At 41.2% G+C, this 13,238-nt stretch overlaps 1 protein-coding gene across 1 annotated transcript in view; it reads left to right on the top strand.

The window, feature by feature from the left end:
* The window catches only part of LOC147345037 (S-adenosyl-L-methionine-dependent tRNA 4-demethylwyosine synthase TYW1), a 148,374-nt gene that overhangs the window by 27,433 nt on the left and 107,703 nt on the right, over nt 1-13,238 (top strand). The window contains exon 9 of the mRNA XM_086374693.1: nt 3,759-3,811. Within this exon, the coding sequence (XP_086230819.1) occupies nt 3,759-3,811 (53 nt within the window). The remainder of the gene's footprint in view (nt 1-3,758; nt 3,812-13,238) is intronic.

The raw sequence follows: 13,238 nt of genomic DNA, 5'->3' as shown, positions 1-13,238 counted from the left end.
CACAGATGTGCTTTTCATATTTTAAAATTATTTTGTCTGTCTTCCTTTACATTATTGGATAGTTTCTATTGCTGTCTTCAAGTTTAACTCAGTAATCTTTTCTCCTCTCATGTTGAATCTTCCATCGCTTCTATCCAGTGTGTGTTCCGACTTAGAGGTAGTTTTCATCTCTAGAAGGTCAGTTTAGGTCTTTTTCTGTCTTCCATGTCTCCACTTAACTTTTGGAGCCTGTGGAATACAATTTTAACTGTTTCAGTGTCCCTATCTGCTAACATCTGTGTCATGTCTGGGTTAGTTTTTGTTACTGGAGTATTTTCCTCATTACTAGTCATGTTTTCCTGTTTTTTTTGCATGCTTGGTAATCTTTGGATGTTACTGTTGTTCGCTTGCTAAGTTGTTTTTAACCCTGTGACCCCATGGACTACAATATGCCAGGCCTCTTTGTCCCTCACTATCTCCTGGAGTTCACCCAAGTTCATGTCCTTTGAATCAGTGATTCAACCATCACATCCACTTCTGTCCTCTTCTTCTTTTGCCTTCAGTCTTTGCCAGTATCAGGGTCTTTTCTAATGAGTCTGGTATCTGATTGGATATCAGATCTAATTTTACCTTTTGGAGTGCTGGATAGTTTTGTATTCCTGAAAACATTTTTTTTTTCTTTTAATAAACTTTTAATTTCTTTTAATTCTTTTTTTTTTTTCCTACCCATTTTTCTTCATTCCCAATATCCAGTCACGTCTTGACTTTTGTTAAAATTCTTGCCAAATGTATGTCGAACTTGTCTCCTGAAAACATTTTTGAGATTTATTTTGGGACAAAGATAAATTACTTGGAAACAGCTTGAGCCTTTAAATCTTGCTTTTATGATTTGTTGGATGAGACCAGAGCTAATTTTTTTCCCCACCATTGAGGCAGAACCCTTCTATGTACTCTGTGCAATGCCTTGGGAATCTTGAAGTTATGTCTGCCTGGTAGGAACAGGCACAGTTCCCAGCCGGCTGTGAGTACCAGGTATATCTTTAATCTTTTCAGATGGTTCTTTCCCATTGTTGGATAGTTTTTCTCTCACATGTGTACTAAACAGTATAGGAATCCTCTGCAGAGTTCAGTCTCTGTGTAGCCCTCGTCTCTGCTGAACTCGATCCTGCAAACTTTAGCCACAGGGGTTCTCTAGACTCTACTTCTGTGTTCTCAGCTCAGGGAGAATGCTAAGCTCTACTTAGGTTCTCCCTCCCTGCTGCATAGCCTAGAAACTTCCAAGGCAATAAGCTTGGGTAATGGTAAGGCTCAACCTTGTTTGTTTCCCATCTCTGTTGGATCATCGTCCTTTGTTGCCAGATATTTCATGTCTTGAAAACTGTCGTTTTGTATATTTTGTCCAGTTTTGGTATTTCAAGTGGGGATTAAACCCTCTGTTACTCCATCTTGGGAAGAAGAAAAATCCTGCACTTGGATTCTTAGCAACTGCATAGTGTGAATTGTGGTCAACTATGGCACCCCACTCCAGTACTCTAGCCTGGAAAATCCCATGGACAGAGGAGCCTGGTGGGCTGCAGTCCATGGGGTCGCTAAGAGTCGGACACGACTGAGCGACTTCCCTTTCACTTTTCACTTTCATGCATTGGAGAAGGAAATGGCAACCCACTCCAGTGTTCTTGCCTGGAGAATCCCAGGGATGGGGGAGCCTGGTGGGCTGCCATCTATGGGGTCGCACAGAGTCAGACATGACTGAAGCGACTTAGCAGCAAGGTCGTTTCATCCTGTGCTGTACAGTCTTTACCTACCTAAATGCAGATTTTTGTAGAACTCTGTGTATCTTGGGAGTTCAGTTCAGTCGCTCAGTCATGTCTGACTCTTTGCGACCCCCGTGAATTGCAGCACGCCAGGCCTCCCTGTCCATCACCAACTCCTAGAGTTCACCTAAACCCGTGTCCATTGAGTGGGTGATGCCATCCAACCATCTCATCCTCTGTTGTCCCCTTCTCCTCCTGCCCTCAATCTTTCCCAGCATCAGGGTCTTTTCAAATGAGTCAGCTCTTTGCATCAGGTGGCCAAAGTATTGGAGTTTCAGCTTCAAAATCAGTCCTACTAATGAACACCCAGGACTGATTTCCTTTAGGATGGACTGGTTGGGTCTCCTTGCAGTCCAAGGGACTCTCAAGAGTCTTCTCCAACACCACAGTTCAAAAGCATCAATTCTTCGGTGCTCAGCTTTCTTTATAGTCCAACTCTCACATCCACACGAGACCACTGGAAAAACCATAGCCTTGACTAGACGGACCTTTGTTGGCAAAGTAATGTTTCTGCTTTTTAATATGCTGTCTGGGTTGGTCATAACTTTCCTTCCAAGGAGTAAGCATCTTTTAATTTCATGGCTGCAGTCACCATCTGCAGTGATTTTGGAGCCCAGAAAAATAAACTCAGCTATTGTTTCCATTGTTTCCCCATCTATTTGCCATGAAGTGATGGGACCAGATGCCATGATCTTAGTTTTCTGAATGTTGATCTTTAAGCCAACTTTTTCACTAGAAAGATGTAAAAAACTAGTAGAGTGTGATTTCTATGATAGTGCTGTGAGCAACATATAATGTAGGAGTCCAAAAAAGCTAGAATTTTCTCCGGGAATCTATAAAATGCATATTCTGTATCTGAGATTAGCTATTCATTTGGACTTGGTTCCATCTTCAAGTAGATAAGCAGTTCTTTATTTATATTCAAGATGTTTACATAAATGTGGAAGAGGATAAAAGACAAAGCCTCATAATATTGCCACTAGAGACTTGTAATCCAAATTGAATTTGTTCCATTAATCATCACACTGTGAACATGGGTGTTTAACCAGCCACTGATCCACTTATGCCATCATCCAGGCTGTATTTCTCCATTTGCCTCATTTGTCTGCAAGTCAAGGGTCTTTTTGTGCAAGAGACTCATGGTAATTGTAGTTTATTACTTGAAGCCTCGTGAGAAACTTTATTAAATGCTTTCTGAAATCAGTATGTTCTAGTTGTTTGCTCCACCAGTGTGTTAAAATAAGGAAATGTGATTGCTTTGGCATAGCTTTTCCATGCTTTTCAAGTCTCATGTGGCTCAAAAAATTTAAAAGCTAGGTTGTGGAGGGTGCTGAGAATTCATTTCAGGTTCCTAGAATTTTATTTTCCCACTTTTGAGGGTAATATTTCTTTCTTTTAATCTCCCCTTGCCCATCTGATTCTTTATTTATTTCTGAAGACTATTGATGACAGTTTCCCAGTCGTTTTTTGTACAGAAATGTATGGTTACTTGCTTTTGCTGTTTGTTGCAGTATATGGTTCTTTTTTTATCTCTATAAATGTTCCTTGGGTCCTTGTAAAGCATGTGCTTCCTGTAGTTGTTGACTGCAGTCTCTCTCTCTGTGCCCTTGATCAAGTTTACTTTGATGCTTCAGATCTTAGGGCTCCACTGAGTTCTGATCTATGAGATCTGTTAGATGCTGAGAGATCTTAAAATCACTTCCTGTGATTTTGGATTGGCTTATTGTTTCTTTGTGTATTTTGAGCCTGTGTTATTAGATACATACGTATTTTAAACTGTTGTACCATCCTGGTCAATTAAACCTTAGTGGCCTTGGGGTTGTTGTCTGTTATTATTTAAATGAAGAAAAATGATTTTGCTACAGTTTTATAATCACTTTTAGAATATATACATGTATATAAAATCACTTTTTGATATAAGGCTTTGAATAATTTCAATTTTGTGTTCCCTGTTTTTTCATTCAGGTTATCAGTTGATTGGGAGCCACTCTGGGGTGAAGCTTTGCAGATGGACAAAGGTATTTGTTTTTGTTCAAATATTATTTCTGTTTTAGGCAACTTTTATATGGCTATTATATGCAATGCATTTTACCATTTTAAAGGGTTAATTTACATTTAATAAAGAGTAATGATTTTGAATGAATTAGTTACATGAGTTCAGCATGTTTTGATGGATGTAAAAAATCCTTATCAAACACCTGAATTAAAGCTGTAGACTATTTTCCTCACCCCTACAGGTTTACTTACGACTGTCTCTGGGCAGTAGCCCTTGCCCTGACAGCCACGCAACAGTTGTTCTCTTTGGTCTCACTGTAGTTTGGTTTTGCCTGTTGTAGAATTTCACATGAATAGGATCATATAATGTGTAGCTTTTTGCTAATGGCTTCTTAAACTCAACATCAGGTTTCTCAGATTCATCCACATATAATGTGTATCATTTCATTCCTTTTTGTTGCTGAATACGATGCAGTAGTAGTATAGGCATGGTACTCAGGGAAGCCTCCGTGGCTCAGTGGTAAAGAATCTGCCTGCAGGCAGGAGATGCAGGAAGAGGTGAGTTCAGTCCCTGGGTTGGGAAGATCCTCTGGCGTAGGAAATGGCAGCCCACTTCAGTATTCTTGCAGGGAAAATCCCAGGGGCAGAGGAACCTGGACATGACTGAGAGACTATACACACACATTCAGTATTATGAACATGCCACAGTTTTAAATCTGTTGATAGTTGTTTGGGTTGTTCTCAGATTTTAGCTATTAAGAATAAAATGACTGTGAATGTGTGTGTACAGTGCTTTTATTTGGGGTGAACATACGTTTGATTTCATCTGGGTGTATACCTAGGAGTGGAATTGCTAAGTCATAGGGCAGGTATATATTTAAATTTATAAGAAACTCCCAGTCTGTTTGCAGTGTGGTTGTACTATTTTATATTTGCATCAGCAATTTAAGAAAGTCGCTATATTCTCTCACCATCATGTGGGATTATAAATCTTTTTCTGATTGTGAAGTGGTACCATTTTGGTTTTAATTTACTTTTTGCAGATAACTACTGTTGATGAGGAGCACCTTTTCATGTGCATATTGGCCTCTCATAGTTATGCCGCCTCTGTTCGGATATTTTACCCAAACTGAATTGTTTGACTTTGTATTATTGATTTGTAGGAGTTGTTTATATATTGTGGATATGAGAGGTTTGCCTGATGCACACTCTTGTTTTCTCTTAGTCTGTGGCTTCCTCTTTCATTTCCCTAATGGTGTCCTTTGAAGCTTTTAATGTGAATAAAATCTAATTTATCCTTTTTTCTCTTTTGGTTAGTACTTTTCCTATGTTAAGAAGTCTTTGTCAACTTGAAGGTCACAAAGATAGTTTATCTTTTCTTCTGGAGGCTTCATATATAGTTTTGACCTTTATGTTTAGGTCTTGAATTAATTTATATGAATGGTATGAGGTAAGGATCAAGATTGTTCCTTTCCACCACCTATCACCTACATGGATATTCTGATGTTTTAGCACCATTTGTTAAGAAGGATTTTCCTGTCACCATTGAATTACTTTTAGGCCTTTGTAGAAAAGTCAGTCAGCTGTATATAGGCAGGCCTGTTTCTGGACTACTCTTATTCTGTTGCATCGATGTGTTTGTCCTTAAGCCAATACCACAATTGGCTTGATTACTGTGGTTTTGTAATAAGTTTGAAATCATGCAGTATAAGTTCTCTGTCTTGGTTTTTAATTTTCAAGATTGTTTCTTCTCTTCTGGGTCTTTTGTATTTCCATATACTTTTTAGGATCAATCTATGAATTTCTATTGTATGTATTTATTCTGTTTTCTTATGTTCTGTATTTGTCTATTTGTCATCTCTGTACCTCAGGGCCAATTACATAATTTCTTACTTTCTGTATTTTTTTAAAAATATTTTTTATTATTGTTTTTTATTTTTGGCTGTGCAGGGTCTTTGTTGCCATGCGTGGGCTTTCTCTAGTTGCGGCGAGCAGGGGCTACTTTGTATTTGTGGTGGACGGGCTTCTCATTGCGTGGCTCCCCTGTTGTGGAGCATGGGCTTTAGGGCACACTGCCTCAGTTGTTGTGGCGCACGGGCTTAGTTGCCTTGGGCCGTGTGGAATCTTCCTGGACCAGGGATCAGATCCGTTTCCCCTGCATTGGCAGGTGGATGCTCAACCACTGGACCACCAGGGAAATCCTTATTCTCTGTATTCTTGATGCTCTGGCAGGCTCATAGAGACTGCCCCTCCCAGGGCTAATTGCTGAAGATTAACAATAGCTTGCCTTGAACATACCTTTCATCTGTGATTCTAAATCTGTAGCCTTCTGCTACTTCCTTATCTGACTCTCTCACACACCAAGCCAATATCTTCCCTGCCCTAAATCATGCCAGGGCCTGATACAGAAAGCTAGAGATAGCCCTGTAGTCCAGAGCCCACTGGAATAATTCATATCAGCCAGTCCGGCATCATTTACCCTGCTCTGCCTTTCATCTCCTAAGGAGACTCCAGTAAGGGCTGTGGCCCAGGCTTTCCCCTCACTTCTCTCTGCCTCCTGAACAAACCCTGTTGTGTGCACCTTTCTCTCGGAATATGTAAGTAATATCTTCCTTCAATAGCATTGGCCTGTGTTGGCACTCAGTCAGATTCCCATGGATACAAATAAGATAGCATTAAAATTATTGTATTTTCTAATGAAAATGCAGTGATGTACAATATTATGTTAGTTTCAGGCATATGACATAGTTGACATTTGCATACATTATGAAAGGCTCACCACAATAAGTCTAGTAACTATCTGTCCCCATACAAAGTTATTACACTATTGATGATATTCCTTCTGTTGTATGTTATATCCCTGTGATTTATTATAAAACTGGAGGTTTGAGCCTCTTAGTTCCTTCACCTGTTTTGTCCACCCTCTCTCCCCTCCCTTCTCCCCCTTCTGACCATGACCAGTTCTCTGTATTTGAGTCTGTTTTCATTTTATTTGTTTGTTTTGTTTTATAGATTGCACATATGAGTTAAGGCTGTGTGGTGTTTGTCTCCGTGTCTCTGATGTACTTACCATAGAAGTCTCAAGGTCCATCCATGTTGCTGCCATTGTCAGTATTTCATTCTTCTTATGGCTGAGTAATATTACTGTGTGTGTGTGTCTATATATACATCTATCTGTATCAGTTTCTTTATCCATTCCTCTATCAATAGACACTAAGTTTACATCTGTATCTTGGCTCTCGTAAATAATGCTGCATTGAACATTGGAGTACACGTATCTTTTCTGATTACTGTTCTTATTTTCTTTGGGTAAATATTCAGTAGTAAAATTGCTGGGTCATATAGAAGTTCTAGTTTTGAGGAACCTCGATAACTGTTTTCCATAGTGGCTGCACCCATCTACAGTCACACCAGCCATGCACGAGGGTTCCCTTTTCTCCACATCCTCACCAGCACTTATTATTTGTTGCCTTTTTGATGGTAGTGATTCTGAAAGATGTTAAGTGGTGTCTCATTGTGGTTTTGATTTGCATTTCCTTGAAAATTCGTGATATTGAGCATCTTTTCATGTGTCTGTTGGCTGTCTGCATTTCCTCTCTGGAAAAATGTCTATTCAGGCCGCCTGCTCATTCTTTAATTGGGTTGTTTGATTTTGCTGCTATTAAGTTGTGTGTATTTTTATATATTTTGGATGTCAACCCCTTATTGGATATATTGTTTGCAAATATCTTGTCCCATTTAGTAGGCTGCTTTTTTGGTTGTTGAGAGTTTCCTTCACTGTGTAAAAGCTTTTTGGTTCAATATAGTCCCATTTATTTATTTTTGCTTTTGTTTCCCTTGCCTTAGGAGACATATCCAAAAAATATTGCTAAAACTGATGTTGAAGAGTGTGCTGCCTAAGTTTTCCTCTAGGAGTTTTATAGTTTCAGGCGTTACATTTAAGTCTTTGATCCATTTTGAGTTTATTTTTGTATATGGTGTGAGGAAATAGTTCATTTTGATTCTTTTGCATGTAGCTGTCCAGTATTCCCAACATCATTTACTGAAGAGGCTATCTTTTCCCTATTGTGTATTCTTGCCTCCTTTATCTCAGATTCGTTGACCATACAAGTGTAGATTTATTTCTGAGTTCTCGTTTTGTTCCTTTGATCTATGTGGGTGGATTGGAAACAGAAATGGTAGTAAGAGGAGTTAAAGGAAGTGAGATGGGCCTCTGGTGACACTTAGAGTAAGATTTAAAGATGACAGGTGGTCCTCAAATAAGTAAGTTCAATTTCAAATAATTATTGCAAGATAGATTTCTCATCACTGTGCTGTAAAAATTAGCAATACATAAAATGACCACAATAACTTCTTAAACAACTTTGATTTGTGAGACTCCTGTATTTCATGTCTGAATATTTCATATGTTAATTTAATATGTGGTTTCAAGTCCACCCAAAGCATCTCGAATCTCTTCTGTATTGTTTTTATAGGTGACCCCTACACATATAACATGGGATGCACGTATTGTGTTAGGGACTTAAATACTAGAAGCAGCATTATTCTCCGGGGTGTGGGTTTTCAAAATGGTGAAATTTCTTACAAAAGCTTCGCACCAAAGAAAGTGTTTTCTGTCCTCATTTTCCATAGTAGCTACATTCCTGGAAAATTCAATGTACGGTAGAGTGTTCAGAAAATACTTTATCTGTAAAATGAACTTGGAATCTAAGCGTGGAGGATTATAATCAGGTTTTTCACAAGTACAGAGGTGTAGTGAGTCATTTGAAAGGAAGTGGCTAATAAGACCCTTTGTGTGTGTGGGAGAGTGGGGTGGGTGGGGAGGGCTATCTTAAACATTACAGGAGATGTGAAAATCTTGTCCCTCCCCTCACTTATTGCCAGTAGTGCCTCCCAACCATTTTGATAACAACAGTATTTCAGGGAATTTCCAGAATACCCCCAGATAGTGTGGACCCCGTTGAGAACCTGTGCCCTAATTCATTTTCATTGCCATCCTTGAAGTTCAGGTTGTCCTCCTGAACATTGCAGCTAGGTTTTTTTCCCCTCTACCTCTAACCTCCAGTGAATCCCCTCCTCTACCTGCTCAATTTATCTGACATTAACCAGGTTAATCTCTGAAGTTCATTTCTCATTTAGCCATTCTGTTCTCTGAAGCCTTATGGCAGCTCTTCATTACTTCTTACTCAACGTATCAATTGGGATGTGTAATAGGCATCTTAAACTTAATGTGTCAGAAACAGAATTCCCTAAATCTGTTCTCCTCAGTCTTCACTCCAGCGATTTATGACAACACTGTCCTTTCAGTTACTCAGGCCAGAACCCTGGGAGTCATTTCTATTCTTCTGTTGTTTTTCTGTTTGTTTGCTTTTGTACCCTCCCACGTCTATTCCGTGAGCACATCTTTTCAAACTATATCCAGAATATAACTACTTTTCAGCATTTGTACGGCTATGCCTGGATCCAAGTCACTATCATATGTTCCTTTTATTATTGTAAGTGATCTCCTAACTGCTGTTCCTGATTCCACTCAGTCGTCTCCACTGCTGTTCCCTGCGCAGCAGTTGGATGCCTCAGATCATGTAACTCTTTGACTCAGAACTCCCAGGGGTTCTAATCTCTCTCAGAACCAAACCCTGAGTCCTTACAGAGGCCTCCAAGGGTCTGATCTTCTGTGCTTCATCTCACCTTACTAGCCTTCTTGCTGTTCCCCAAATACACTGAACTCAGACTCCTCCCTGGCTTTCTGGTCTCTTGTCTGCTCACTGAGATCTCTGCTCAGTGAGCGTCTATCAGAAAGGCTCTCCCTTGACCACCTTTTTAAAATAACAGCCTTCTCCTGGTCCCCTGACACTGCTTGGAATTTCTCCATGGCATTTTCTCCATAACACTGTTAGCAATTAACAAATTAGGTCTTGCTTATTAACTGTCTCCTCTTTCCCTTCTCATCTCCTCCCTAACCTAAGAGTCTTCATTTTTCTTTCCAATACTGAAAACAGAGCCTAGCATGTAGTAATTACTTAGTAAACATTTGTCATATGACAGAATTATATAAAACCCCAAACCCGAGGAAGAACCTCTCTAGTATGGTTCTGATCTACTTGATTAGCTTTGTTTTCTGTTTTAACCTTCATACATCCTGTGCTGCCTCCCTTCCCACCTCTGATTTCTACCTGGCTGAATCCTCCCCATCTGTCGCAGTCAGGAAAACAGAAACCACCCTGGGTATTTTCACAAGAACAGATTTAATAAAGTAAATTAACTGAATGCTTACAAAGCCATTGAAAGGCCTGGGGTAATGAAGGTCAGAGAGAACTGCTCCTTGCTCGGAGAAAGTCGAGAAGTGCTGGGCTCGCAGGACACTGCTGGAAGTGACCTGAAACGCTGGCAACATTAAAGCGAATGTGTCCCAGGAGCTCGCTTGAAGCCGCTTCGGACTCTGTGTTTGTGGTACGCCCTTGTGTCTGCCAGCTGCTGCCAGCGAAGAATAAAGATTTTTCCTTTCTCGCCATCTAAGTCTTGGCATAAGTGCCTCTCACTGGTGGAGTCTAAATCAGAACCCCTCAGACAAGGGAATCTTAGAAATATGGTATTGGGGCTTCTTAGCCCCTACTTATAAGGGGAGGCACAGGACTCAGTATTAATAGCACCTCTTTAGATGCTTAGCATCTGTGCACCCCCTTCTATCTGTATTTACATTTTTAAACCATAATAAAAACAAAACATTTGCTTCTCCCTAAACTGTTGTAATTATTACTCATGCAAGGGAGGATGTATTCATTCTCTCCCTTCACTCTCTTTTGAGATCCTCTGCCTAAGGATGACATTATAAGGTTGACCACCACTGACCTGTCTTACATAAAATAGTTGGAGGGGAGGAAAGATAATATCCAAGCAAGGAAGACAGTATGTATATTTGTAACTGGTCATATTTGTACTTGGTCACTTGGTCATAGTTGGTATTTCTAACTTCCTTCCTCCATGAGGCAGGCCACATTTCCTTTGTGCTGTATCACTATCTCAATATGATGCTTCTTTGCAAAGGGGAGTGATTCTGTCAGTGAAGAGTCTGAGCCACTAATGGCTCCTCCTGTAATCTTCTCTTAACTTCTCCGACTATAAGGGAGAATATTAAGGGCTTCCCAAATGGCAACCCACTCCAGTACTCTTGCCTGGAAAATCCCATGGGCAGAGGAGCCTGGTAGGCTGCCGTCTATGGGGTCGCTAAGAGTCAGACACGACTGAGCGACTTCACTTCCACTTTTCACTTTCATGCATTGGAGAAGGAAATGGCAACCCACTCCAGTGATTTTTGCCTGGAGAAACCCAGGGACGGGGGACCCTGGTGGGCTGCCTTATATGGGGTCGCACAGAGTCAGACACGACTGAAGCGAGTTAGCAGCAGCAGCAGCAGCAGCAGCAGCAGGTGGCTCAGGGGTAAAGAATCCACCTGCAATTCAGGAGACACAGGATACATGAGTTTGATCCCTGGGTTGGGAAGAACCCCTGGAGGAGGAAATGGCAACCTGTTCCAGTATTCTTGCCTGAAAAATCCCACAGACAGAGGAGCTTGGTGGGCTACAATCCATGGGATCACAAAGAGTGAGACACGACTGAGAACACACGCACAAACAGATGTCTTGGAGGCCCCCTTGGTTCCTGAGAAAATTTTTGTTTCTGTGACATGAGGAGCTCAAAGGGACCAGGGGCTAGTATTAACTGTCAAGAACTGTGGAGAGTCTCCTTGTTCAGCCTCCTTACAAGCCAACATATTCACCTGGTAGAGTTTCATAGATGCTGGTGGAGGACCCAGGACTCCCAGATCAAAGACAAAGGAACAACAGGCAGATTGAGATTCATGACCAGGTCGGGACACAGATTCCTGATGCTTCTTGCTCCTCTGTCCTCCCTAAGTCCTCCTCCTGTTTGTACTTTTTTTTTTTTAACAGTTTGCTTAACCAGTTTAGAATTTATTTTGTTCTGTAGTATGGAATAAATCTCTAAATCAGGGGTTAGCAAACCTTTTCTTAAAGGGCCAGATGGTGACTTTTAAAGGTTTGTGGGTCATATGATCTTGTTGCAGCTTTTCAGCTATGCCATTGTAGCCCCAAAGCAACCATCAGTTCAGTTCAGTCGTTCAGTCGTGTCCGACTCTTTGCGACTCCATGAATCACAGCACGCCAGGCCTCCCTGTCTATCACCAACTCCCGGAGTTCACTCAAACTCACGTCCATCGAGTCAGTGATGCCATCCAGCCATCTCATCCTCTGTTGTCCCCTTCTCTTCCTGCCCCCAATCCCTCCCAGCATCAGAGTCTTTTCCAATGAGTCAACTCTTCCCATGAGGTGGCCAAAGTACTGGAGTTTCAGCTTTAACATCATTCCTTCCAAAGAACACCCAGGGCTGATCTCCTTCAGAATGGACTGGTTGGATCTCCTTGCAGTCCAAGGGACTCTCAAGAGTCTTCTCCAAAACCACAGTTCAAAAGCATCAATTCTTTGGCGCTCAGCCTTCTTCATAGTCCAACTCTCACATCCATACATGACCACAGGAAAAACCATAGCCTTGACTAGATGGACCTTTGTTGGCAAAGTAATGTCTCTGCTTTTGAACATGCTATCTAGGTTGGTCATAATTTTCCTTCCAAGGAGTAAGCGTCTTTTAATTTCATGGCTGCAGTCACCATCTGCAGTGATTTTGGAGCCCAGAAAAATAAAGTCTGACACTGTTTCCACTGTTTCCCCATCTATTTCCCATGAAGTGATGGGACCAGATGCCATGATCTTCGTTTTCTGAATGTTGAGCTTTAAGTCAACTTTTTCACTCTCCTCTTTCAACCATAGATATCAGTAAACAAATGTGGGTGACAGTATTCCAACAAAACCTTACCTACAGAGACAGGCAGTAGCCTGACTTTGGCCCATGGGCTGCAGTATATTGAACACTGCATTGAACTCTTCATCCCCTATCAAAAATGGAAGACTGAAATTTTACCCAGACTCTGTGTTTACTAAGCCTTAAATCTAGCAACAGAAGCCCACTCGGTTAGGTTTGTTCTTCCCTGGTATGCAATGGAGTCCCTCTAACAGATTCTGGTGAGCCCCACCAATAATAAGCAGCTGGGACAAATGCTCTTCTTCCCTGTTGGACCATGAATTTCCCCCTCCTGGTAAAAGATATCAGATGGTCAAGTAAAAATGAAAAGAGAGAGACCCTCTTCTTACCACTTTACTCCTGCAGTAATCGACCTGGCCTGTGACATGTTCTCTGTGCCTGCTGGGCCCAAGACTCCTTTCCTTCACTGAGACATAGCATGGTGGTTGGGTGGCAGTCCTCTACACAAGAAGTGTCCTGTCTAGGGAAGCCAAGCCTCTTTATTCTTGTTCTGAGACTCCCCTCTCCCATTCAGAGTTACTGGGGCTACCCAGGCCCCTTGGCCAGAGCAACTCT

This window comes from Bos grunniens, chromosome 25 (genome assembly GCF_055505025.1).
Source record: "Bos grunniens cultivar Pamir isolate PY7600 chromosome 25, Bosgru_T2T1.0, whole genome shotgun sequence".
Lineage (NCBI taxonomy): Eukaryota > Metazoa > Chordata > Mammalia > Artiodactyla > Bovidae > Bos > Bos grunniens.
Note: the sequence above shows the minus strand (reverse complement) of the source record. Positions and strands in the feature narration are given on the sequence as shown.